At 43.6% G+C, this 24,202-nt stretch overlaps 1 protein-coding gene across 1 annotated transcript; it reads right to left on the reverse strand.

Annotated features, from left to right (window-relative positions):
• Positions 1-657: 657 nt before the first annotated feature.
• Positions 658-18,414, reverse strand: LOC141084445 (gastrokine-1-like). Its single transcript, XM_073569168.1, has 6 exons — positions 17,947-18,414; positions 2,310-2,351; positions 1,955-2,092; positions 1,780-1,878; positions 1,182-1,311; positions 658-728 (listed from the first exon to the last, which is right to left on the reverse strand). The coding sequence occupies exons 1-6, from the start codon at positions 18,412-18,414 to the stop codon at positions 658-660; spliced, it is 948 nt and encodes a 315-aa protein (XP_073425269.1).
• Positions 18,415-24,202: the final 5,788 nt, after the last annotated feature.

Below are 24,202 nucleotides of genomic sequence, written 5' to 3' on the forward strand. Positions count from 1 at the left end.
AAGAAATATAAGAAACTTTATAATACTTTGTATCTTGTCAGAGAAAAATCTATCTTTCTTCTATTCTGTTCCACTTCTCCTTTTCTTTGCCATATAAACTCATCAAGCACTCTGAAAAAAACACTTGAAATTTGTCTTGATCAAGACAAGATGAGCTGTCAGCACAGTGAGGTGTCAGCTTACAGAACCCACTGAAGACTATGCAGAGGGAGGAGGAGAAAAGAGCGGAATGAGAAAATAAGCAGAGGCAGAGATCATGCTGCAGTTTCATTTAGATTATCCCAGTGCAGGAATCACATCTACACAGCTAAGTACTACTGCATAATGTCCTCCATGCCGAAGGGAAGAAATGTTGATTGCTATGTGTGTGCTGTGTTATACAGTCGACATCATATCAGCTAGTCCCCATCCACTAACTAAGATTCATTTGCAAATTAGAGATAGAGAAAATCATGAAAAATGCAGAAGATAATTTACATAATGGCCAGAAATAATGTTATTCCTTATTTACAAATATAATCTAATCTGAAAAGTTAGATGAAAGTCTCTCACACATGACACAAGAGCAAACATGAGAGCAAACAAATGCTTTATTTATGGTAAAAAAAGTTACAAACATGGATTGCATAAAATTTGTTGTAGAGAAGCCATATTGGATTAAAAGCAGAACGTGATGCCTATTATGTCAATAATGCTGCTGGGGTCACAGCCATCATAGTATTCGTCCACTAATAAATTAGAGAAAAAAAATAACAAAGAGAACAGGTCAGAATCAACATCTGCATAAATGTAATGTTATGTATTGCACAATTGTTCACTTTATTTCTAGAGACCCACATATGGTCGAGTTTTCTGCGCACTGAATTACACCAACCAGTAAGACCAGTAAGTACTTGCCTAACTAATGGTTTCTGAATAGAGTAACAAACTGGTTATGCTGGTAGTTGGTAGCAGTGTAACTTGAAGCTCATGGGTCCCAATGAAAAATCTCCAATGGGGCCTCAACTATGGCAGATCTTCAATATTATTAATCTTTATATGACCCAAAGGGACCCTTTGGGCCCCCTAGGCTTCGGACCCCAGTGCAAGTGTAAATCCTGTACCTATTAAAGTTACGCCCCTTGTTTTAGGTATCTATAAATAGTAGATACAAGATAGCAATTAAAGACTCTGGACCTCACCTTCGTTTACATCAGCAGTGTAGGATGGGATTCCCCGACAAAGGGCTTCAATATGGACTCCATACATGCCGATATTAGTAATTGGAACACTGTTGATATTATACTTGAAAAAATGTGTTGTGGTCTTCACCTGAACATTAAATATAATGTTAGATTAGAGATATATTTTTTTGAAAGTTATTGTCATAACGAGGGCTTTCCCTTCAGTAGAAGAAGACTATGCATGACTTATGGGTCTCTGAAGGGGATTCTATGATGATTCTTCTTCACATCCATAGTTATGACAATGCATTCAAAAAAGGAATTGGAAAATATAATCAAGCCAGGAAAATGGGCGCACCAAGACCTCCTGCATTGGGAGGTTAGTGTAGTGATGTTAAGTAGAACCTAAGCAGCCTAATTTCACGGTTGTAATGGAGTCTCCCATTAGCAGGGGCTCAGTGGAAAAAAGATAATGAAATTACGGAATTCACAAACCAAAGCTATCGGCCATAAAATCTTTCAGCTCTTGATAGATGAATTGACATTGATTAAAAACAATTGTTAACCCAATATTTCTAATGACAATATTATGAGAGTTAATGTTTGAACTCCTTACGGGTTTCTGTTGAAGGACGTCAAGACTTGGGAAGACATTCTTATCAATTTTCGTCAAGACACACATCCTTTTTCCATAGAGTCGTATTGCAAATACTCCCTTTAAGTTAAAACGTTTTTTTTTTAATTACGCATTTCACAGTTTCATCCATACAAATGGTTAGAGAAGTACTCACTTTCCCGTAGTCACAGATAGAGTTCCAGGAGTTCCAGCCATTGAGATGGTTAATGTTGGCGACATGGTCCTGGTTGTTGATATTCACCGTCTGATGCACATTGTCACCAACGTTCCCTTGATTATTAATATTTATATTCTAGGAAAGGAAAATAGAAAGTTACTAAAAATATTAAACCAAAACAGGAAAAATATAAAAATGAGAGTTTATCAAGGGATGGCTTGAACATAACAGTGCAAGTATGAGGGCAGATAATACAACTACTCTGCTTCATAAATAAGTAGAAAAGAGAAAAATAGTTTTATATAAAATACATATGAATAGCACATAGATCGAATATTATAGAGGTTCTTACATCAGTAGCAAGCAGAGATCCAAGGAGAGCAGCAAAAATCATCTGAAAGAGAAAATATGAACATTGTTGTAATTCCATTATGTTTCTTCCCTTAATTTCGTCTTAGAGATATATTCTAGTTTTAATATAGAAATATTATTCTTTATGTAATAAGAAATGATATAATATTCTTTCCGTATCAATTCTTCCCTTAATAGGAACTTTCATATATCACTCCCAGTGGATATAAATCTGTCTTGGTGTAATGGATGCGCTGTTACACAGGCAGGGAGCTCCGAAGGATGTAATATACCATTAACAATAAGCTGTGTACCAGGGTGTGCATCACATAACCAAGGCAGACATATATTTATTCAGTAAAGTTGGGTATTTAATGACTGTAAGCAAAGAACTTGAGATATTCAGTATAAGGACCACCAACACCCATTGCATCTCAAGTTACTCAACCCCATCTTTGATGTTAAGTACATTGGGGCTTGGTAGGCTAATGATTAGTAACAATTATCAATTGTTCCTACTCTGATATTGGGGGCTTTATTGGTGTCTACTATGACATATAAATATTTTCAAAAATTGACATGTGTTCGGAAAACCTCTTTAATTCAATACCCAATATGATTAAAATGTTGTATCCTACATTTTTTTCTGGAAATTATTATGTTTTATTATTTACTAGCTGAAGAGCCCGGTGCTGCCCGGGCATAGTAACTAACTGTGGTTAGTTATAGCAAATTATAATTATCCTCCATCCCATAGTCCCGTGTCCATATACCCATCATACATATCCACGATCCCATTGGCCCGTGCCCATATACCCATCATACATATCCTCCATCCCATAGTCGAGTGCCCATATACCATCACACATCCTCCATCCCATAGTCCCATGCCCATATACCCATCACACATCCTCCATCCCATAGTCCCATGCCCATATACCCATCACACATCCTCCATCCCATAGTCCCATGCCCATATACCCATCATACATATTCGCCATCCCATAGTCGAGTGCCCATATACCCATCACACATCCTTCATCTCATAGTCCCATGCTCATATACCCATCATACATATCCTCCATCCCATAGTCCCGTGCCCATATACCCATCATACATATCCACCATCCCATAGTCCCGTGCCCATATACCCATCATACATATCCTCCATCCCATAGTCCAGTGCCCATATACCCATCACACATCCTCCATCCCATAGTTCTATATCCATATACCCATCATACATATTCGCCATCCCATAGTCGAGTGCCCATATACCCATCTCACACATCCTTCATATCATAGTCCCGTGCCCATATACCCATCATACATATCCTCCATCCCATAGTCCCGTGCCCATATACCCATCATACATATCCGCCATCCCATAGTCCCATGCCCATATACCCATCATACATATCCTCCATCCAATAGTGCAGTGCCCATATGCCCATCATACATATCCGCCATCCCATAGTCCAGTGCCCATATACCCATCACACATCCTCCATCCCATAGTCAACCATTATGACATCATAATGAACGGCGGGGCTTGCAACCTATGATGACATCAGCGTCGCCATGGCAACCATTATGACATCATAATGAGGGGCTGGGCTTGATACACACACACTTTTTCTCTATTATGTAGATAGGGGCCAAATTGTTTGGTACAGACCCCTCTCTTGGGCTCCTTTATATAAAGAAGAAAGGACAACCAACCCAACTTAGACATTTCACTTTGGAATGTGTCCACCTTGTGAAGAGAAAGGCACAAGGTAACTTTTATCTTACTAAACATAGATAAGGAAATTCTTTGTTTGATAATGGTTCCATTGTGTTTGGTTCCTAATGTGCAATACAAGATATGGTGTGTGGCCAAATCATGAGTTGCATAAGACCAGTATGCCAAAATGGGAAATTAGGAATAACCTCTCGAGATCTATAGTGGGGAAAAAGTATTTAGTCAGCCACCAATTCTGCAAGTTCTCCCACTTACAAAGATGAGAGAGGCCTGTAATTGACATCATAGGTAGACAACAATTATGAGCGTCAAAATGAGAAAACAAATCCAGAAAATCACTATGTCTAAGTTGGCAAGATTTATTTTGCAAATTATGGTGGAAATTAGTATTTGGTCACCTAACAACATGCAAGATTTCTGGCTCTCACTGACCTGTAACTTCTTTAAGAAGCTCCTCTGTCCTCCACTCATTACCTGTAGTAATGGCACCTGTTTGAACTTCTTATCAGTATAAAAGAGTCTAAGAACACTAGCTGGTCGAAACGCTTCCAGTTTCACATCAGCAACCTTTCCTCCGGGCATACCGGTCGGGTGTGTTACAAACCTGTTTATGTTTTATGAAATCGAATAAAATTTTTTGGATTTTACTCTTCTGAGCTGGATCTTTCTTTCCAAGAGCTATCAGTATAAAAGACACCAGTCCACAACCTCAAACAGTCACACTCCAATCTCCACTCTGGTGAAGACCAAAGAGCTGTCGAAGGACACCAGAAACAAAATTGTAGCCCTGCACCAGGCTGGGAAGACTGAATCTGCAATAGTCAAGCTGCTTGGTGTGATGAAATCAATTGTGGGAGCTATACTATAATAAGAAAATTGAAGACATACAAGGCCACTGATAATCTCCCTCGATGTGGTGGGGGCTCTACGCAAGATCTCACCCATTGAGGCCAAAATGATCGCAAGCACCGTGAGCAAAAATCCCAGAACCACACGGGGGGGACCTAGTGAATGACCTGCATAGTGCTGGGGCCACCGTAAGAAAGGATACCATCAGTGACACAATACGCCACCAGGGACTCAGATCCTGCAGTGCCAGACGCGCCCACTTGCTTAAACCAGTACATGTCCAGGTCCATCTGAAGTATGCTAGAGAGAATTTGGATTATCGAGAAGAGTATTGGGAGAATGTCATATGGTCTGATGAAGCCAACATAGAACTGTTTGGTAGAAACAAGACTTGTAGTGTTTGGAGCAGACAGAATGCTGAGTTGCATCCAAAGAACACCATACCTACTGTGAACATGGGGGTGGCAACATGATGCTTTGGGGATGTTTCTCTGCAAAGGGACCAGAATGACTGATCCGTGTACATAAAAGAATGAATGGTGTCATGTATATTGAGATTTTGAATGCAGCCTCCTTCCATCAGCAAAGGCACTAAAGATGAAACATGGATGGGTCTTTCAGCATGATAATGATCCCAAGCACACCACCGGGGAAATGAAGGAGTGGCTTTGTGAGAAGCATATGAAGGTCCTGGAGGGGCCTAGTCAGTTTCCAGATCTCAACCCTATAGAAAACCTTTGGAGGGATTTGAAAGTCCGTGTTGCTATAAAACATCATTTGGATAGGTATAGTGGTTATTCCGCCCCTTTAAAATGCTTTATTTTGGCAGTTTTAAATTACTTTCTCCAACACAATATTTTCAGTTTCAATAATAATTTTTATTTATAGGTGCTAGGCCCCCCAATGGACTCTAAATTCTCCCTGTCCCTAGCAAGTCTTTACATGTCCTGGTAGGAGGAAAAACACATTTTCACTGACAACAATCCTTTTTTGCCTTATAACAAATGGTTTGGTAGATATGTGGACGAACTGCTGTTGGTCTGGGAGGGTCCCACTAGTACTTTTGATTTTTTTTTACCATATATCAATTCTAATGATCTTAACCTACGATTTACTGCCACTTGCCTTTCTTCACAAATCCCCTTTCTGGACATCATATTAACAGACAATCCCATGACCAGAAAGATCGAAACAACATGATATCTTAAAGATGTTTCAGGCAATCCCATTGTCCTTTCAAGCAGCTCCCACCCCCGTCATGTCACTCAAGCAATCCCACAAGGTGAAGTCATGCGAGCTTGACGCAACTGGACCACATATGAAGCTTTCCTTAAAGAAAGCACAACTATCACACATTGGATAACTATAGCCCCAGGTGGCTAACCCAACATCAAACATGCTCTCAAAAAAGTGTCACAATATCCTAGAATGGATTTATTATCCAAGAAATCATGTATCCACCACAGCCAGCCACCTCCTATTATGTTTTCCACAGCCTTCAGCACACAATTTCATGACATCAAAAAAATTGTGCTTAAGTATTTCTGAATCAAGACACTACATTACGTTCCATTCTTACCATCGGGTGTAGGGTAGTAGCTAGAAGGGGTCTCACCTTAGGGAACATGCTATCTCCCAGCATGTAAAAATCATCTCCTTCCCCTTCAACCTGGCTAACTACAAAAGGCTTTTTTAGATGTGTTGGCTCCAAGTGTAACGTGTGTCGATATACTTTTGACAAAACATACATATTTGATATTCCACCCAGCATTCCGTATACTATCACCTCATTGTGACACAAAATGTGTGGTTTACTGCATTGCTTGTTTGTCTTGAAAAATGAATTAAGTAGGTCAGACCATTAGGTAGGTGAAGCAGAAAATTGTTGAGCTCAGGAGAAACCACCAATAAGTGACCCCATCTTGGAAAGTAGATCCCTTAGAGAACGTATCTAGATGTGTCATTAGCACTTTGAACCCCCAGATGCTTCACAGAAGTTTATACATAGAGCTGTGAAAATAGAAAATCAAATTTTACCCACAAAAATGTACTGCTAGGCAAAATTTTATTTATTTTCACAAGGGTAACAAGAGAAAATGGACCCAATAATTTGCTGGGCAATGTCTTCAGAGGACACACCATATGTGGAGGAAAACCACTGTTTGGGCGCACAGCAGGGCTTGGAAAGGAAGGAGTGACACTTTGGAATGCAGACTTTGATGGAATAGTCTGCGGTTGTCATGTCGCATTTGGAGAGCTCCTGATGCACCTAAACGGTGAAAAAAAATACAAGTGACCCTATTTTGGAAACTACACCCCTCAAGGATTTAATCCTGGGCTATAGTAAGCATTTTGAACCCACAGGTACTACACAGAATTTGATACCATTAGGTCGTCATATTGAAAATTTTCATTTTTTTTTCATGAAAATGTTGTTTTAGCCCCAAATTTGTAATTTTCACAATGCATAATAAGAGAAAACAGACCCTGTAACTTTTTTTCGCAGTTTGTCCTGAATGTGACTATACCCCATATGTGGTCAAAAACTTCTGCTTGGTCACATGGCAGGATTTGGAAAGGAAACAGTGTTATTTACCTGGGATTGTTAGTGAATGCTATGTCGCATTTGAAGAGCCCCTGACATATGAAAACAGCAGAAACGCCACACAAGTGGCCCCATTTGGGAAACTAGACCCCTCAAGGAATTCATCTAGGTGTGTAGTGAGTATTTTGAACCCGTAAGTAGGTTATATAATTTTATAACATTGAGTCATGGAAATATGACACTTTAGTGGTAAAAATGTAATGGTTGTATTTGCTGCAAATTTGTCAGATACACAAGGGTCAATAAGTGAAACTAGACCCCACAATTTCTTGCGCAATTCAGCCCAAAGGCATTGCTGCCCCATATGATGCCAGAAATTATTTATAGGCCACACGTCAGGGTTGAGAAGGAAGGAGCGCTATTTGACTTTTGCACAGATTTTGTTAGAATAGTTTAGGGGCTGCATTTGCAGAGTCCGGAAGGTGCCAGAACAGTGGAAAACCCCCAAAAGTGACCCCATAGAAACTGCACCTTTCAAAAAATCTTTCTATGGCTGCAGTGACTATTTTGTAACATCCACACCAAGCTTTATTCTGGAGGATTGCAAATCTGCCTGTCTAGTACTCATACATTGTGCCCCCATATAGTGTAGAGCCCCCATATATTGTAGTGCCCCCATATATTGTGCCCAGTTTGTGCTTCTGGTGATACACACTCGTAAATTAAGTGCCTTCTCTCTATTAAAATAATACCAAACATGTGGCCAAGTACTGTGGTTTAGGTACAGAATGGCCCAGAAGGAGCCCACACTGGTGTGCTAAAAAGGTGCCTAAAATGATGGGACACTGCCGAAACACAGACCAGTTCAAAGTGACTCCATCTGCCTCATAAGTGAATGCTTCCGTCCGCGGTTTTGTATGAATTGTGGTTTTGGGGAATTTACACAGAAACCCCAACGTAAGTGCTCATCAGAGAGCGCAGGATAAATGTGGGCAGAGCCTTATTCCAATTTTTGGGAGGTAGAATGAGCAGATAGACAAAAGTACAAGAGTAATTCTTATTTTTGCGCGGTTCACTGTACGATATAAGTGATGAGGTGGACTTATTCTTCAGGTCAGAGCGACTACAGCAATACCAGATTTATATAGTTGTTTTTTGGTTTTGCTGCAATCATGCAGTAAAAATGTTTTTTTTTATAAAAGTGGTGCTTTTTTGTCTACACATTCTGAGAGTTGTAACTTTTATTTTTTGGCAAACAGAGCTGTATGAGGGATTATTTTTTGCAGGACGAGTTACAGATTTTTTGTTACCATTTTGGGGTACATAATATTTTTCAATCGCTTTTTATTCAGATTTTTCAGACACAGAATGAAGAAAACACAGCAATGTAATTATTGTTTTTATTGAATTTTTGTTTGCGCCGTTCACCATGCAGTAAAAGTGATTAGACCGATTTGTTCTTTGAGTTGGTACGATTACAGCGATACCAGATTTATATTGCTTTTTATGCTTTGCTATTTTTACACACTAAAAACAAAATTTTAGCAAAATGAATTTGCTTTTGCATGATCATATTCTGAGAGCTGTAACTTTTTAATTTTTTTGCCGAATGAGCAATAATAGGGCTTGTTTTTGGGGGACAGAATGACGTTTTCATTTGTACCTTTTTTTTTTACATATGACTTTGTCACTTTTTATTCACTTTTTTGTGAGTCAGTAAAATGAAAAAGCGACATTTTTGGCGTGTTTTTTTAATTGTTTTTTTTTACGGTGGTCACCAAATGGAAAAAATAATGTGACAGTTTTATAGAGCAGGTTGTTAAGGAAGTGGTGATGTCAATTATGTGTGCGTTTTTTGTTTATTTTTGTTTTTATTAGAAACGCTGCATTTTGAGTGGTGAAAATTATTTCTGTGATTTGTGTGAAGAATATTTAGAATTGAGAGTCCTCTAAATATTCTTCTATCTACTGGCGAACACGGTAAAAAGATATATATCTTTCCTGCATCAAAATGTGATTTGTGTGTGCTTTTTTGTGTGTTTTTTGCATGTTTTCGTTGACTTTTTTCCTTTTTTTTTACACTTTTTTTACTGTGGGACATTAATTTTCATTTTGATCACTGGTCTCATGAATTGACCTCTGAGTAAAATGGTAACCATTGAGACCTGCGATTCTCATCGCAGGGATCTGATGTTTACTAATGGGGTCGCAATCCCCTTGTAACAACTTAGGGTGCCGTTACACCTAGCGATGCACCAGCAATCCCGACTAGCGATATGACGCGGTCAGGATCGCTGGTGCATCGCTAGGTGGTCGCTAGTGAGCTGCCACACAGGCAGATCTCACCAGAGACATCGCTGGGGATGGGGATCGCTACTTACCTGTCAGACGCGGCGATCCTGCGTCCTCCCGCCCGGCTCCACACGTCGCTCGTCGGCGCCACAGGAAGCGCCGCAGGAAGTGACCGACGAGGAATGGTCCAGGAGCTTCTCGCGCGATCAGCGATAACCAGCGGGGGAGCCGGTCGGAGGTAAGCATCACATGCAGCGATATCGCTAGCAATATCGCTGCAACGTCACAAAATCGGTGACTTTACAGCGATATTGCTAGCGATATCGCAGTAAGTAACGGGGGCTTTAAATACCGCTGTCACGATTGAATTAAGAGGTTAATCGGCCCCATCAGTTGCAAAACCGGTCGGGTCCGATACTGTTTTAAAACGTTGATGAGGGAATAAGTTTAAATGCGTATAGGCGGTTGTTAGGGGTTAAGTACTAAATGAACATTGATTAACTGATCCCAGTGGTGCAAAATACTTATTTTATTAATTCATGGGCGCAAATAAAGACAGATTATATCCATGAACTGAGAAACAAAGTTAGATGTTTTGACCCTGCCAGGGCCTTTTTCACTAAGTTGCTGTAAAAAGAGAAGGATAATATAAAAAAAATTGCTTTTTTATTATTTTTTTTTACAGTGGTCACCAAGCAGAAAAAACAACATGCTAGTTTAATAGAGCGGGTTGTTAGGGACGTGGCGATGTCAATTATGTGTGCGTTTTTTGTTTATTTTCATTTTATTAGAAGCACTGCGTTTTGAGTGGCGAAACAGGTTTCCGTGATTTGTGTGTGATTTTTACATATTTTACTTGACCTTTTTTTTACTTTTTTACTGTGGGAAATATCGCTCAGTTCATAGCCATATTCTGTCTTTATCTGCTCCCATGAGTGAATAAAATAACTTTATTGCACCACTGAAATAAAGTGTAAGTGAATTTCTGTTGCCTCGGTCTAAGATGTCATGTACCAGACGCACCAGCACCTCATAAATCTACCTTGCACACTAGTCTTCTGAATCCACTCTGCTTCTCCTAATGTCAGGTCATTGAGCTGAACTGCCTCTTGCAGAACTCTGAGCACTGATGTATACTCATGCAGCTGGAAAGTATCCACCAGGCTATAGCGAGGTCAGAGGTCAGACTCTTCCTTCCCTGGCCTATCAATTATAATAGACAGCTCCTCCCTCCACACTTTGCCTGAATTTAGGTTTCTAATTTCAGTCTCTGTGTAGTAATCAACTAAGGCACATGTTCATTTTGACTTTCCTGTCACCGACCTGGCTTGTAATGTTTACTTGTTTTTTCTGACCTCTCTGCTCCTGACCTCAGCTTCATATTTTGATCTTGTGCCACCCTCCCCATCCTCTGACTCTCTGATCACACCTCTGTCTACATACTATGTGCCTTGTATTCTGCTTTTGATCCCCAGGACAGCTGCTGTAGATCCGGGGACTGCCCTGGAGTGGCACCTGCTGACTTATGGCCCAAGCCTATCCTCATGCTCAGATACTCTAGTGAAGACCAAAACATCACTGACAGTAGTTACACCTCTCCAGGGTAAGCAGAGCCAATGGCCCAGTAGGTCTACACCCACTGCAATCATACATCCCCATCATGCAGTACATCACTCATTTCAGACCATTGTAAGGAACAAACAGTTCGTGAGATGCAGTGAGTAACTGGAGACAGAGAAGGGGTTAACAAGGATTTACTGAACAATCAATAACAAGTGATACTCCACGCAGGGAGGTAAAGGCAATCGCAAAAGAATATACAAGATAAACAGGACACTTATCGGTTACAGTTGTGGCAAGGGGAAGGCTGGAAAATCTCCCGGCGGCGTCTCCAATGATACACAAAGTCTCTGGCTCTGCTGTGGAGACATGAATAACACTGTCGCCCGACAGTGCCGATGGATACAGTCCTGCTTGTCTTGGGTATGCTGGAACGTGAGAACAGTCCTTTATATGGATTCCTCAGAAATGGCCGGGCACGGGTCGTGAGCACTTGGACAAGCCGCAACAGCCCGCGGACTTTCAGAGTAGTCTCTAATCAGTAATAAGTTCAAAGACATGTTCTGGCCACCTAGCCTTTCTTGTTGTGAGTTCATTTTCCCCTTCACTACTGAGGCCCGAGGAACTCCCTCTTCTGGTGAAGAAAGGTAGTGAGCCTGATTGTCAAACACCTGGGGCTGATGATGATGACTGGCTGAGTGGAGTTAATGACTGGATATAAGGCTGCCGACGCCCTTCTGGCCTGTGGGTGATTTCTCTGTGGACTTCTAGGAAACCAGTGTGATTCCTGCTCATCTAAAGCTAAGATTTCTGCTTTGCCTTTTTGCATTAGTGTTTTGTTTTCCTTGCTTTCCTGGATTCTGCCATTCCCTGCTGGGGTGAGCTGAATCTCCTTTTGCCTGTTGCTCTGTCTTCAGAATATTCCTGAGTACTGACATAGCTTTTTTGAAGCCTAGCGTCTTCAGGGCTTTTTTTTACTGTCAGTTGGTTGGCTCTTATTTTCATAGGGTTTTTCACGGATTGCAGACAGCAGCCTTCCTGTCCTTTCCTATCTAAGCTAGCGTGGGCCCCATCTTTGCTCAGTCTATCTTTCTGTCTGTGTTTTGTTCTTTCTTCTTGCTTCACCGTCATTATATGTGGGGGGCTGCCTTTTGCTTTGGGGTCTGCTCTGGGGCAGTTTAGATTTCCCTTTCTGTCTTTAGGCCATGTAGTCCTCCGGCTGTGATCGAGGGGCCTAGGGCATCGTAGGAGCCCCCCACGGCTACTGCTAGATGTGTTGATAGGTTCAGGGGTCTGCAATCCAATAGCTGCCAACTTCTCTGGTTTTCTGGACTTAGCTAGCATTTCTATTTTTGCCTCCTACTGTGACTCAATCATAACAGAATCACCCGCCATACCGCAGATTCTAGGGTACTGAATAGCAGGAAAGTATTGTATAAAAAAAAAAAAGTGTGTATATTTTTTCCTCTATATCTCTGAGGCCGTAGAGGGAATTTTTTTTTCTCTCAATGGAGATAAAGCAATTGTCTGATCGTGTGGAGCAGCTCGCTGCGGAAGTGCGGGGAATTTCCGCCTACCTTGCTCATTCACATGCTGCTGAACCAAAGATTCCTACACCTGATGTATTTTTTGGGGATCGGTCTAAATTTTTGAATTTCAGAAATAATTGTAAATTATTTTTTGCCTTGAAGCCTAACTCGTCAGGGAGCTCCGTGCAGCAGGTTAAAATTGTCATCTCTTTGCTGCGTGGCGATCCCCAGGATTGGGCGTTTTCTTTGAAACCAGATGATCCTATTCTGACTAATGTGAACGCATTTTTTCAGGCCTTGGGGTTGTTGTATGACGAACCTAATGCCATTGATCATGCTGAAAAGACCCTGCTGGCATTGAACCGGGGTCGTGATTCTGCAGAATTGTACTGTCAAAAATTCCGAAAGTGGGCAGTACTTACTACCTGGAATGATAATGCCTTGGCTGCTCTCTTTCGGAAGGGGTTGTCAGAAGCCATAAAAGATACTATGGTGGGATTTCCTGTTCTCTCTGGTCTTGACGATTCTATGTCTTTAGCCATTCAGGTTGATCGGCGTTTACGCGAACGCAGAGCTGCACGAGAGGTGTTGCCACCTGTTGAACAGATGTCTGAACCTATGCAATGTGATAGAGTTTTTTCCAGAGAGCAGCGTCAGGAGTTCAGAAGGCGTAATAAGTTGTGTTTTTTCTGTGGAGATGCCTCGCATATTATGTCTGTCTGTCCTAAACGCGAGAAACGCTTTGCACACACGTTTTCTGTTGGTGGTGTTCAACCTAAGTTTCTTCTGGCTATTACTCTAATCTGCTCCCTGTCCAAATTTTCCGCCAAGGCTTTTGTGGATTCGGGAGCAGCTCTAAACCTAATGGACTTGGATTTTGCTAAACGTTGTGGATTTCCGATGACACCTCTGCAGACGCCTATCCCTTTGAGGGGGATTGATGCTACTCCTTTGGCTAAAAATAAACCTCAGTTTTGGACCCAGGTGGTAATGCGGGTCGCCCCAGACCATCAAGAAAATTGCAGGTTTTTGGTGTTACATAATCTGCATGATACTATTGTTCTGGGATTTCCCTGGTTACAAATTCATAATCCAGTTTTGGATTGGAAATCTGTGTCTGTGGTGAGTTGGGGTTGTCGGTGTGCCTTTAGTGAGGCTCCGGTGTTTTCCACCTCTCCTCAGTCGCATGATGTTCCTGATTATTTGGCGGACTTTTATGATGTATTTAGTGAGAATGAGTCTGCGTCTCTGCCTCCTCATAGGAGTTATGACTGTGCTATTGAACTGAGCCCGGGGTGTAAATTTCCCCAGGGTCGGCTCTTCAATTTATCTGTACCCGAGCACGAGGCTATGCGATCCTATATTAAGGAGGCGTTGGAGAAGGGTCATATTAGACCATCCTCGTCACCCTTAGGTGCCGGTTTTTTTTTTGTAGCCAAAAAGGATGGCTCATTAAGACCTTGTATTGATTATCGTGCTCTCAACAAAATTACTGTTAAATATCAGTATCCGTTACCCCTGATTTCTGATCTATTCTCCAGAGTTAAAGGTGCTTGCTGGTTTACCAAGCTTGACCTTAGGGGGGCGTATAATCTTATTCGCATTAAGCATGGGGATGAATGGAAGACGGCGTTTAATACTCCGGAGGGACATTTTGAGTACCTGGTGATGCCTTTTGGGCTCACTAATGCCCCTTCTGTCTTCCAGTGCTTCATGAACGATATTTTCCGAGATCTTGTCGATAAATTTTAGATTATCTATCTGGATGATATTTTGATCTTCTCCAAGGATTGGGATTCTCATGTGGAACATATTCGGACTGTGCTCCGGATCTTGAGGGAGAATTCCCTGTATGTCAAAGGATCTAAATGCCTTTTTGGAGTACAGAGGATTTCTTTTTTGGGATTTATTTTGTCCCCGTCAACTATTGAAATGGACCCGGCCAAGGTACAGGCCATTTACGATTGGGTTCAGCCCACTTCTTTGAAGGCCCTCCAGAAGTTTTTGGGTTTTGCTAATTTTTATCGGAAATTTATAGCAAAATTTTCTAGTATTGCCAAGCCATTGACTGATTTGACTAAGAAGGGTGCTGATGTGTTAAATTGGTCTCCGGAGGCTGTTTCTTCCTTTCAGGAGTTGAAGCGAAGATTCACCTCCGCCCCGGTTTTGCGGCAACCTGATGTCTCACTTCCGTTCCAGGTAGAGGTGGATGCTTCTGAGATTGGTGCAGGAGCTGTTTTGTCCCAAAAGGATCCTGTAACATCTAAAATGAATCCCTGTGCTTTCTTTTCCCGAAAGTTCTCTCCATCTGAACGTAACTATGATGTGGGGAATCGGGAACTGTTAGCCATGAAATGGGCATTTGAGGAGTGGAGACATTGGTTGGAGGGAGCTAAGCATCAAGTCGTGGTCCTCACTGACCACAAGAATTTGATTTACCTAGAGTCGGCTAAGCGCTTGAACCCTAGACAGGCTAGGTGGGCCTTGTTTTTTACACGTTTTGATTTTGTGGTTTCTTTTCTTCCTGGAACTAAGAATGTCAAGGCTGACGCCCTCTCTAGGAGCTTCTTTGCTGATTCTCCTGTGGTGACTAAGCCTGCTACCATCTTAGGCGAAGGGGTAGTTCTTTCTGCCATCTCGCCCGATTTGAGACGTGCTCTGGAAGAGTTCCAGGAGGACAAACCTGAGCGTTGTCCCAGTGGAAAGTTGAATGTTCCTGACCAGTGGAAGAAGAGAGTGATGTCTGAAGTTCATTGCTCTGCTTTGGCTGGTCATCCAGGTATTTTTGGTACTAGAGATCTGGTGAGTCGGTCTTTTTGGTGGCCCTCCTTGTCTCGTGATGTCAGGAATTTTGTGCAGTGCTGTGGGACGTGCTCCCGGTCTAAATCGTGTTCTCGCTCTAGTGGGTTGTTGATGCCTTTGCCTGTCCCCAAGAGGCCATGGACCCATATTTCAATGGATTTCATCTCTGATATGCCTGTCTCTCAAAGGATGACTGTTATTTGGGTGATTTGTGATAGGTTCTCTAAGATGGTTCATCTTGTACCACTCCCTAAGTTGCCGTCTTCCTCTGAATTGGTGCCCCTGTTTTTACAACAGGTGGTTCGTTTGCACGGGATTCCTGAGAACATTGTATCTGACAGAGGAGTCCAGTTTGTGTCTAGATTTTGGAGAACTTTCTGTTCCAAGCTGGGAATTCAGTTGTCCTTCTCCTCTGCTTTTCACCCTCAGACCAATGGGCAGACAGAGAGAACAAACCAGACCTTGGAGTCATATTTGAGATGTTTTATTTCTGCTGATCAGGATGATTGGGTTTCGTTTTTGCCCTTGGCCGAATTTGCTTTAAATAATAGAGCTAGTTCTGCCACTTTGATGTCTCCTTTTTTTGTAACTTTGGGTTTCATCCTCGATTTTCTTCAGGGCAGGTGGAGCCCTCTGCCTGCCCAGGGGTTGACACTGTGGTGGAGAGAATGCACCAGATCTGGGACCAAGTGGTGGATAAGTTATCTCTCTCCCAGATAAAGGCCCAGCGGTTTTCCAACCGACATAGGACCATTGGTCCCCAATTTAAGGTTGGTGATATGGTGTGGTTATCATCAAAAAATATTGCTATGAAGGTGGCTTCTCCTAAGTTTAAGCCTAGATTTACTGGACCTTACAAGATTTTGGAGATTATTAATCCGGTCTCTTTTCGTTTGGCTCTTCCTGTCACATTTAAAATCCATAATGTGTTCCATAAATCTTTGTTGAAGAGGTTTGTTGAACCTGTTGTTCCGGGGGTTGCACCTCCAGACCCTGTATTGGTTGAAGGTAACATGGAATATGAGGTAGAGAAAGTACTGGATTCCCATCTAGCTAGACGGAGACTCCAGTATTTGGTTAAGTGGAAGGGTTATGGTCAGGAGGATAATTCCTGGGTCTCTGCCTCTGATATTCATGCCAAAAGATTGGTGCGTGCCTTTCATCGGGCTCACCCTGATCGCCCTGGTGGCGTGGTTGAGGGTTTGGTGACCCCTCCTCAAGGGGGAGGTACTGTTGTGAGTTAATTTTCCCCTTCACTACTGAGGCCCGAGGAACTCCCTCTTCTGGAGAAGAAAGGTAGTGAGCCTGATTGTCAAACACCTGGGGCTGATGATGATGACTGGCTGAGTGGAGTTAATGACTGGATATAAGGCTGCCGACGCCCTTCTGGCCTGCGGGTGATTTCTCTGTGGACTTCTAGGAAACCAGTCTGATTCCTGCTCATCTAAAGCTAAGATTTCTGCTTTGCCTTTTTGCATTAGTGTTTTGTTTTCCTTGCTTTTCAGGATTCTGCCATTCCCTGCTGGGGTGAGCTGAATCTCCTTTTGCCTGTTGCTCTGTCTTCAGAATATTCCTGAGTACTGACATAGCTTTTTTGAAGCCTAGCGTCTTCAGGGCCTTTTTTACTGTCAGTTGGTTGGCTCTTATTTTCATAGGGTTTTTCACGGATTGCAGACAGCAGCCTTCCTGTCCTTTCCTATCTAAGCTAGCGTGGGCCCCATCTTTGCTCAGTCTATCTTTCTGTCTGTGTTTTGTTCTTTCTTCTTGCTTCACCGTCATTATATGTGGGGGGCTGCCTTTTGCTTTGGGGTCTGCTCTGGGGCAGTTTAGATTTCCCTTTCTGTCTTTAGGCTATGTAGTCCTCAGGCTGTGATCAAGGGGCCTAGGGCATCGTAGGAGCCCCCCACGGCTACTGCTAGATGTGTTGATAGGTTCAGGGGTCTGCAATCCGATAGCTGCCAACTTCTCTGGTTTTCTGGACTTAGCTAGCATTTCTATTTTTGCCTCCTACGGTGACTCAATCATAACACTTTCTATCATCTTCAAGAGTTCTTAGCATCTGAACTGAGGTGCGGTTAAATCACTCACAGGCTCTGTTTCCCTGAGGATGATATGGTGTGGGATGTGATCTGTCGAACTGGTAGATCCGCTGCAACTTATGCATCACTTTGCCTAAGAAACAAGCTCCTTGATCCGAATGGATCCACTATGGGCATCCATACACCTGAATGAAGTGTTTACAGATAGCATATGCAGCAGTCACAGCCGTCTGATCTCGGGTGGGCGTCACCATCGCCAATTTCGTGAAATGATCTACCTTCACTAGGCAGTGGTCATATCCTTGTTCAGCTGGCCCGATCGTTAAATGGTCAAGAGTTCCATTACTATCGTCTGCACAGGAGTAAACAAACCGTTGGAGCCACTGAAACATTTTTTTAAGGCAAAAGTGAGCCCCTTTTTCATGAGCTTCGGTGGCCAGAGTAGGCAGTACTGTCTCCAGTATTACCACCTGCCAGGAAGCTCTCTGTTCTCCCCAAAGCTGAACCTTCCAGTATAACATCCCGTTTCTCATTTGCAGGCGCTCCCCCTGCCGGAGGATCTTCAATGCTTCTGGAGTTAGAGCACTCCACTGCTCTGAACTAGGCAGCTTCTCCACTGTTACCCAGTGTCTGAACAGAGCGAGTTCACGGTCCTCCTGCTGCAATTGGACCCATTCCTCCCGAGATCTTCCCAATACACCTTCATGAGGAGAGGTCTGTGTTTGGTCCAGCGTAGCTGCCACCATCCCAGCGGTCCTTCAGAAATGGGCAACTTCTTCTCCCTCTAGCAATTGATCTCTATGACCACTCTTCCCTGGTGGTGCATGTCTTGCTCTAGACAAGTCATCAGCGTGCGTGTTCTCCACCCCCCTCGATTCAGTACCGGAACTTTGCCATACGGGCCACCCAACGCTGTTCCAAGGCCCCTAGCTTGGCGTTCTCCAGGTGTGTTTATTATCGGTACGTACTAGCACCTCCGAGCCAGACAGGTATTCTGCAAATTTCTCCATCATAGCCCACACCAACGCCAGCAACTCCAGCTTGTAGGAGCTGTAATTGTCCGGGTTGCATTCAGAATCGCGAAGGGACCGACTAGCATAGGCAATCACCCTTTCTCTTCCATCCTGCACCAGCCACAACACAGCTCCAAGTCCGTTCAAGCTGCCATCGGTGGGAAGAATAAACGGTATAGAGAAGTCTGCAAAAGTCAGTACCAGGGCCTTGGTCAGAGCTTTTTTTAGCTCACAGAACGCTATCTCCTGCCTTTCTTCCCAGCGAATGGATCGACCCTTTGCATTCGGAGGTACTTCCTTCAGGAGTTTGAGCAACGGTTGTACCAATCTAGTAAAGTTCTTCACGAAGCGACGGTAGTATCCTGTTAATCCCAGGAATGTACGTACATCCTTCACGTTATCTGGGGTCGGCCAGTCTTGGATCACCGCAATCTTTTCCTGTGACAGCCTCACTCCCAAAATGGGAACGATATGACCCAGGTACTCAATCTGAGTCTTGAAAAACTACTTCTGTAGATGGCTCATCACTTGCTCTAGTCTCCATAGATGGTCTTCAAATGAAGCAGCTTGCACAATGATATCATCCAGGTAGATAAGGGTGGCCTCAAAGTTCAAGTCACCTAGACACTTCTCCATCAGCTGTTGGAACGTACCGGGGCATTGGCCAAGCCGAACGGCATTCTGCTGTATTCAAAGAGGCCCATGGGGAGTATAAAGGCCGTCTTTGCCCGATCCTTTTCTGACATGGGCACTTGCCAGTAGCTACTGGCTAGATCCAGCATTGAGAAGAACTTGGCTTTCCCTAATGCAGACAGAGACTCCTCAATCCAGGGTAAAGGGTATGAATCACGTACAGTACAGGTGTTAAGCTTACGGTAGTCTATGCTGAACCTCAGGGTCCCATCCTTCTTCCTGTCAGGAACACCACACTGAACTTGCTCACTGAGCCAGTGCGTGTGTCCTGAGTAAAGCGAACTGTGCTCAAAGGTACCTGTGGAGCGGGCAGCAGCCAAGTAGGTGCGTACTTCAGAACAGCAGGACCTGAAGCACGTGACTGCTGGGGGCGTGGCCTAAACTCCAGAGAGCTAGGAGCTGCAAGAGAACTCCTAGCAGGGTAACTGCGAGATAAAGTTACCAAGGGGCATAGGCAGGGAGGATAGTCAGGACGTAGCCAATGAGTCATACACAGAGATAGCTGCAAGGTACAAGAGAGGCGAGCAGAGAGTAGTCAGATCACAGGCAACGAGTCATACACAGAGAGGGTAGCGCAGTACAGAATCAACAGGCAAACTCACAACAGGGAACAGAACCGGGTCAGAACCATATAAACAAGCTATAACAACGAACAGGCACAGGCACACAGAGGTCACCACACTCGGCCAAAGGCAAAAGTATAACTGACAGAGATTAGAGCTTCCCAGGGATTTAAGAAGCTCTCCCAGAACCAAAGAGAGGCCACAATCATTAACCCCAGGTGTGCAGGTCAAAACCTGCACTGAGCTCCAGACATTAACCCCTGACGTGCAGCTTAAAAACCTGCACTGGGATCATGACACTTCCACACCAGTACAATGGGGACTGCCCACAGACTCTGGTTTTCTCTAATGACACCTGCCAGCAGCATCTGACTGAGCATTTCCCTTACTTCTTGGCACAACTGAGGAGGGATCTGCCTGTAGCGCTTTCGAATGAGTGCTGTATCCCCCGTGGGAATTTCATGAGTAATTGCCGTGGTGCAGCCGAAGTCATCCTTGTGGTTCGAAAAAACAGATTGGTATCGCCCCAATAATACCTCCACTTCATGCATTTGGGTGGACGTGAGTTCAGACAGTTCAGCACGCATCTGTTCTAAGATGCCCCGACCCTTTTGGATGTATTGAGGTTCGGCAGTTGGAGAGGTGGTGACCTTCACCGACCATGGGTCTTTCGGACTCACCGCTAGCTGTATGTTCTGGGGCGTTAATGCTTCTTCAGCCATGCCCACTACCACAGCTATTTTGCCTCTGCGTGGGACGACAAACTCCTGATCAGTGAGGTTCATGCAGCATACTAGTACCCATCCCTTTCGTACCACGGCCAGTGTCTGGGCCACCAAGAGTCCCGCAGGCAGTTGTTGTATAACCGGGGATTCCAATTGGACTACCACCCTCTCCTGCGGGACATGTGCTCGGATGGGTAGAGTTAACACAGTCTGTCATGGTGGTAGGGTGAGTTGAGCAGACGCCAGCACCATCACTTCCCCAAGTGTTTCCCCTTGACCAGAGACTTCCTGCACCTGAGCTCTACAAATTAACTGCAGAAACACCCGCCGCTGGGGAGTATGCGAACTCCACTGATTTAAAGACAAGGGTGATGGTTCATCACTCAGCATCTTCCCAAACTCTTTCAGGATATTCATCCCTAATGTCACAGTGTGACCATGGCCATCCTCTCCTTGGGTCAATACGATACCAAGTTCCTTCCCACACAGGGAGACCTGCATCCATACCACCCATGCGACTGGGATGGGCAGGTGATTTGCCGCCATCAACTTTACTACCAGGCCCCACCCAGGCCTGAGGGTTTCTGGGAAGTGTCAGCGGAAATACGCTTCTGGCATCGCGGTTACTTGCGATCTGGTATCCACAAGGCAATGCACAGCCCGATCATCGAATTCAGCCCATACCAGTGGACATGTAGAAATCAGATTCGTGGGACTTTCACTACTCCTTCCTTTCCATTCTGGCTCCGGGCGATGTCCCCCAAGCTCAGAGCCCTCTAGTTTAATGGACGGTCGGGGACGAGGCCTGACCCAACGCGGACACTCCCAAGCCAAATGTCCTATTTCTCCACAGTTATAGCATGCAAATGACCTCGGCCGACGGACCCTTCGGCCCCCGTTATGAGCATTTGTCTCATCTTCACTTCCGGCGGTGCACTGACTGGTCTCAACCTTCTCTTTGATTTGGGCCAGTTCCCATTGAATATTCACCAGTTCTTTTCGCATCTCTTCAACCCATTGGGGTTCAACTGTTGGTTGCACTGCTAATTCACCAATCTGTCACCCCCTGCTCCTGGTCACGTGAGTGGGCTTCTCTCCCAATGTCAGCAAAAGTGATATGAGGGTCTACCCGTACCCGCTCTCTCAGGGTCTGTTTGGTCAGGGCGTCCCGTATGCCGGTCACCAACAAGTCACGCAGCACGACATCTGTCGGCCCTACCCCCATCCCATTTTTTCTGACAATGGCGGTGTGTAATTCTTGTAGGGAATTCATATATTGTGTAACCGTCTCCCCCTCTCCTTGCATATGGCTAACCAGGCGTGTCTAAAGTTCCCCTACGTCAGTGGGGTCCCCATGAGTCACCTCTAAAATCTGGAATACTTCAGCAAATGTGTCTCGGCCCCGGGGGGTACACAACATCACAGAGTGTCGCGCATCTCCATCTAAAGCCACAATGGCCACCTCAGCCTCGATAGTCATCGGGTGCATTCTCATCATACTCCTCATATGTTCCAACCAACTCCACAGCATGGTTTTAGACCCCGTAAACTTCGACAAGTTGCTCAGCATGGCCCCCAGAGAGATACTGGTTCTTGACCCAACTGTCTGTCCTTTTGTCTCCACGCTACCAGACTGCATCCTGCCGACTACGCCAAAATGTAAGGAACAAACAGTTCGTGGGATGCAGTGAGTAACCGGAGACAGAGAAGAGGTTAACAAGGATTTACTGAACAATCAATAGCAAGTGATACTCCACGCAGGGAGGTAAAGGCAATGGCAAAATAATATACAAGATAAATGGGACACTTATTGGTTGCAGTTCTGGCAAGGGGAAAGCTGGAAAATCTCCCAGTGGCGTCTCCAATGATACACAAAGTCTCTGGCTCTGCTGCAGAGAAACGAATAACACTGCCGCTTGACAGTGCCGATGGATATAGTTCTGCTTGTCTTTGATACACTGGAACAGAGTGGTCTGTTTCCCTCGAGGTTGGTATTCTGGTCTCCAAATGGAGGTGTGGGTTCATATCCCACTTCTGACAGCTGCTTGAGACGGACTACACCTCAACAATCCAGGGAAACACACATTTGTCAGAAGACTCGCTACACTCATCAGGAGAGTGTTAAACTAGAAGAAGAGGGGATGGGAAGAAAAACGTTAGACACGAACATGAAACCAGATATTATACTGATGAATGATATGAGGTGTGGCAAAGAAGATCCAAGACAACATACTCAGAAGGGAGGTAAGAAAATTTCTAAAACAATCAACGGGGAGGAGATTGGAACAAAGCAAAATTCTCTAAAATGCATGCTCGCAAGCGCCAGAAGCCTGACAAACAAGATGGAAGAACTAGAAGCAGAAATATCTACAGGTAACTATGACATAGTGGGAATAACTGAGACATGGTTAGACGAAAGCTATGACTTGGCAGTTAACTTACAGGGTTACAGTCTGTTTAGAAAGGATCGTAAAAATTGGAGTGGAGGAGGGGTTTGTCTTTATGTAAAGTCTTGTCTAAAGTCCACTTTAAGGGAAGATATTAGAGAAGGGAATGAGGATGTTGAGTCCATATGGGTCGAAATACATGGAGGGAAAAATAGTAACAAAATTCTCTTTGGGGTCTGTTACAAACCCCCAAATATAACAGAAATCATGGAAAGTTTACTACTAAGGCAGATAGAGAAGCTGCAACCCATAATGAGGTTCTTGTTATGGGGAACTTTAACTACCCAGATATTAACTGGGAAACAGAGACCTGCGAAACCCATGAAGGCAACAGGTTTCTGCTAATAGCCAAGAATAATTATCTTTCACAATTGGTGCAGAATCCAACCAGAGGAGCAGCACTTTTAGACCTAATACTATCTAACAGACCTGACAGAATAACAAATCTGCAGGTTGTTGGGCATCTAGGAAATAGCGAGCACAATATTGTACAGTTTCACTTGTCTTTCGCTAGGGGACATGTCAGGGAGTCACAAAAACACTGAACTTTAGGAAGGCAAAGTTTGACCAGCTTAGAGATGCCCTTAATCTGGTTGACTGGGGCAATGTCCTCAGAAGTAAGAATACAGAAAATAAATGGGAAATGTTTAAGAACATCCTTAATAGGCACTGTAAGCGGTTTATACCTTGTCGGAATAAAAGGACAAGAAATAAGAAAAACCCAATGTGGCTAAATAAAGAAGTAAGAGGGGCAATTAACAGTAAAAAGAAAGCATTTAAACTACTAAAGCAGGATGGCACCATTGAAGCTCTAAAAAACTATAAGGAGAAAAATTCATTATCTAAAAAAATATTTAAAGCTGCCAAAAAGGAAACAGAGAAGCACATTGCTAAGGAGAGTAAAACTAATCCCAAGCTGTTCTTCAACTATATCAATAGTAAAAGAATCAAAAGTGAAAGTGTAGGCCTATTAAAAAATTTTGAGGAAAGTATGGTTGTAGATGACGAGGAAAAAGCTAATATATTAAACACCTTCTTCTCCACGGTATTCACGGTGGAAAATGAAATGCTAGGTGAAATGCGGAGAGACAAA

The sequence above is a fragment of the Dendrobates tinctorius genome, unplaced genomic scaffold (assembly GCF_039654945.1).
Source record: "Dendrobates tinctorius isolate UK_male_01 unplaced genomic scaffold, ASM3965494v1 ptg000022l, whole genome shotgun sequence".
NCBI classification, from domain to species: domain Eukaryota; kingdom Metazoa; phylum Chordata; class Amphibia; order Anura; family Dendrobatidae; genus Dendrobates; species Dendrobates tinctorius.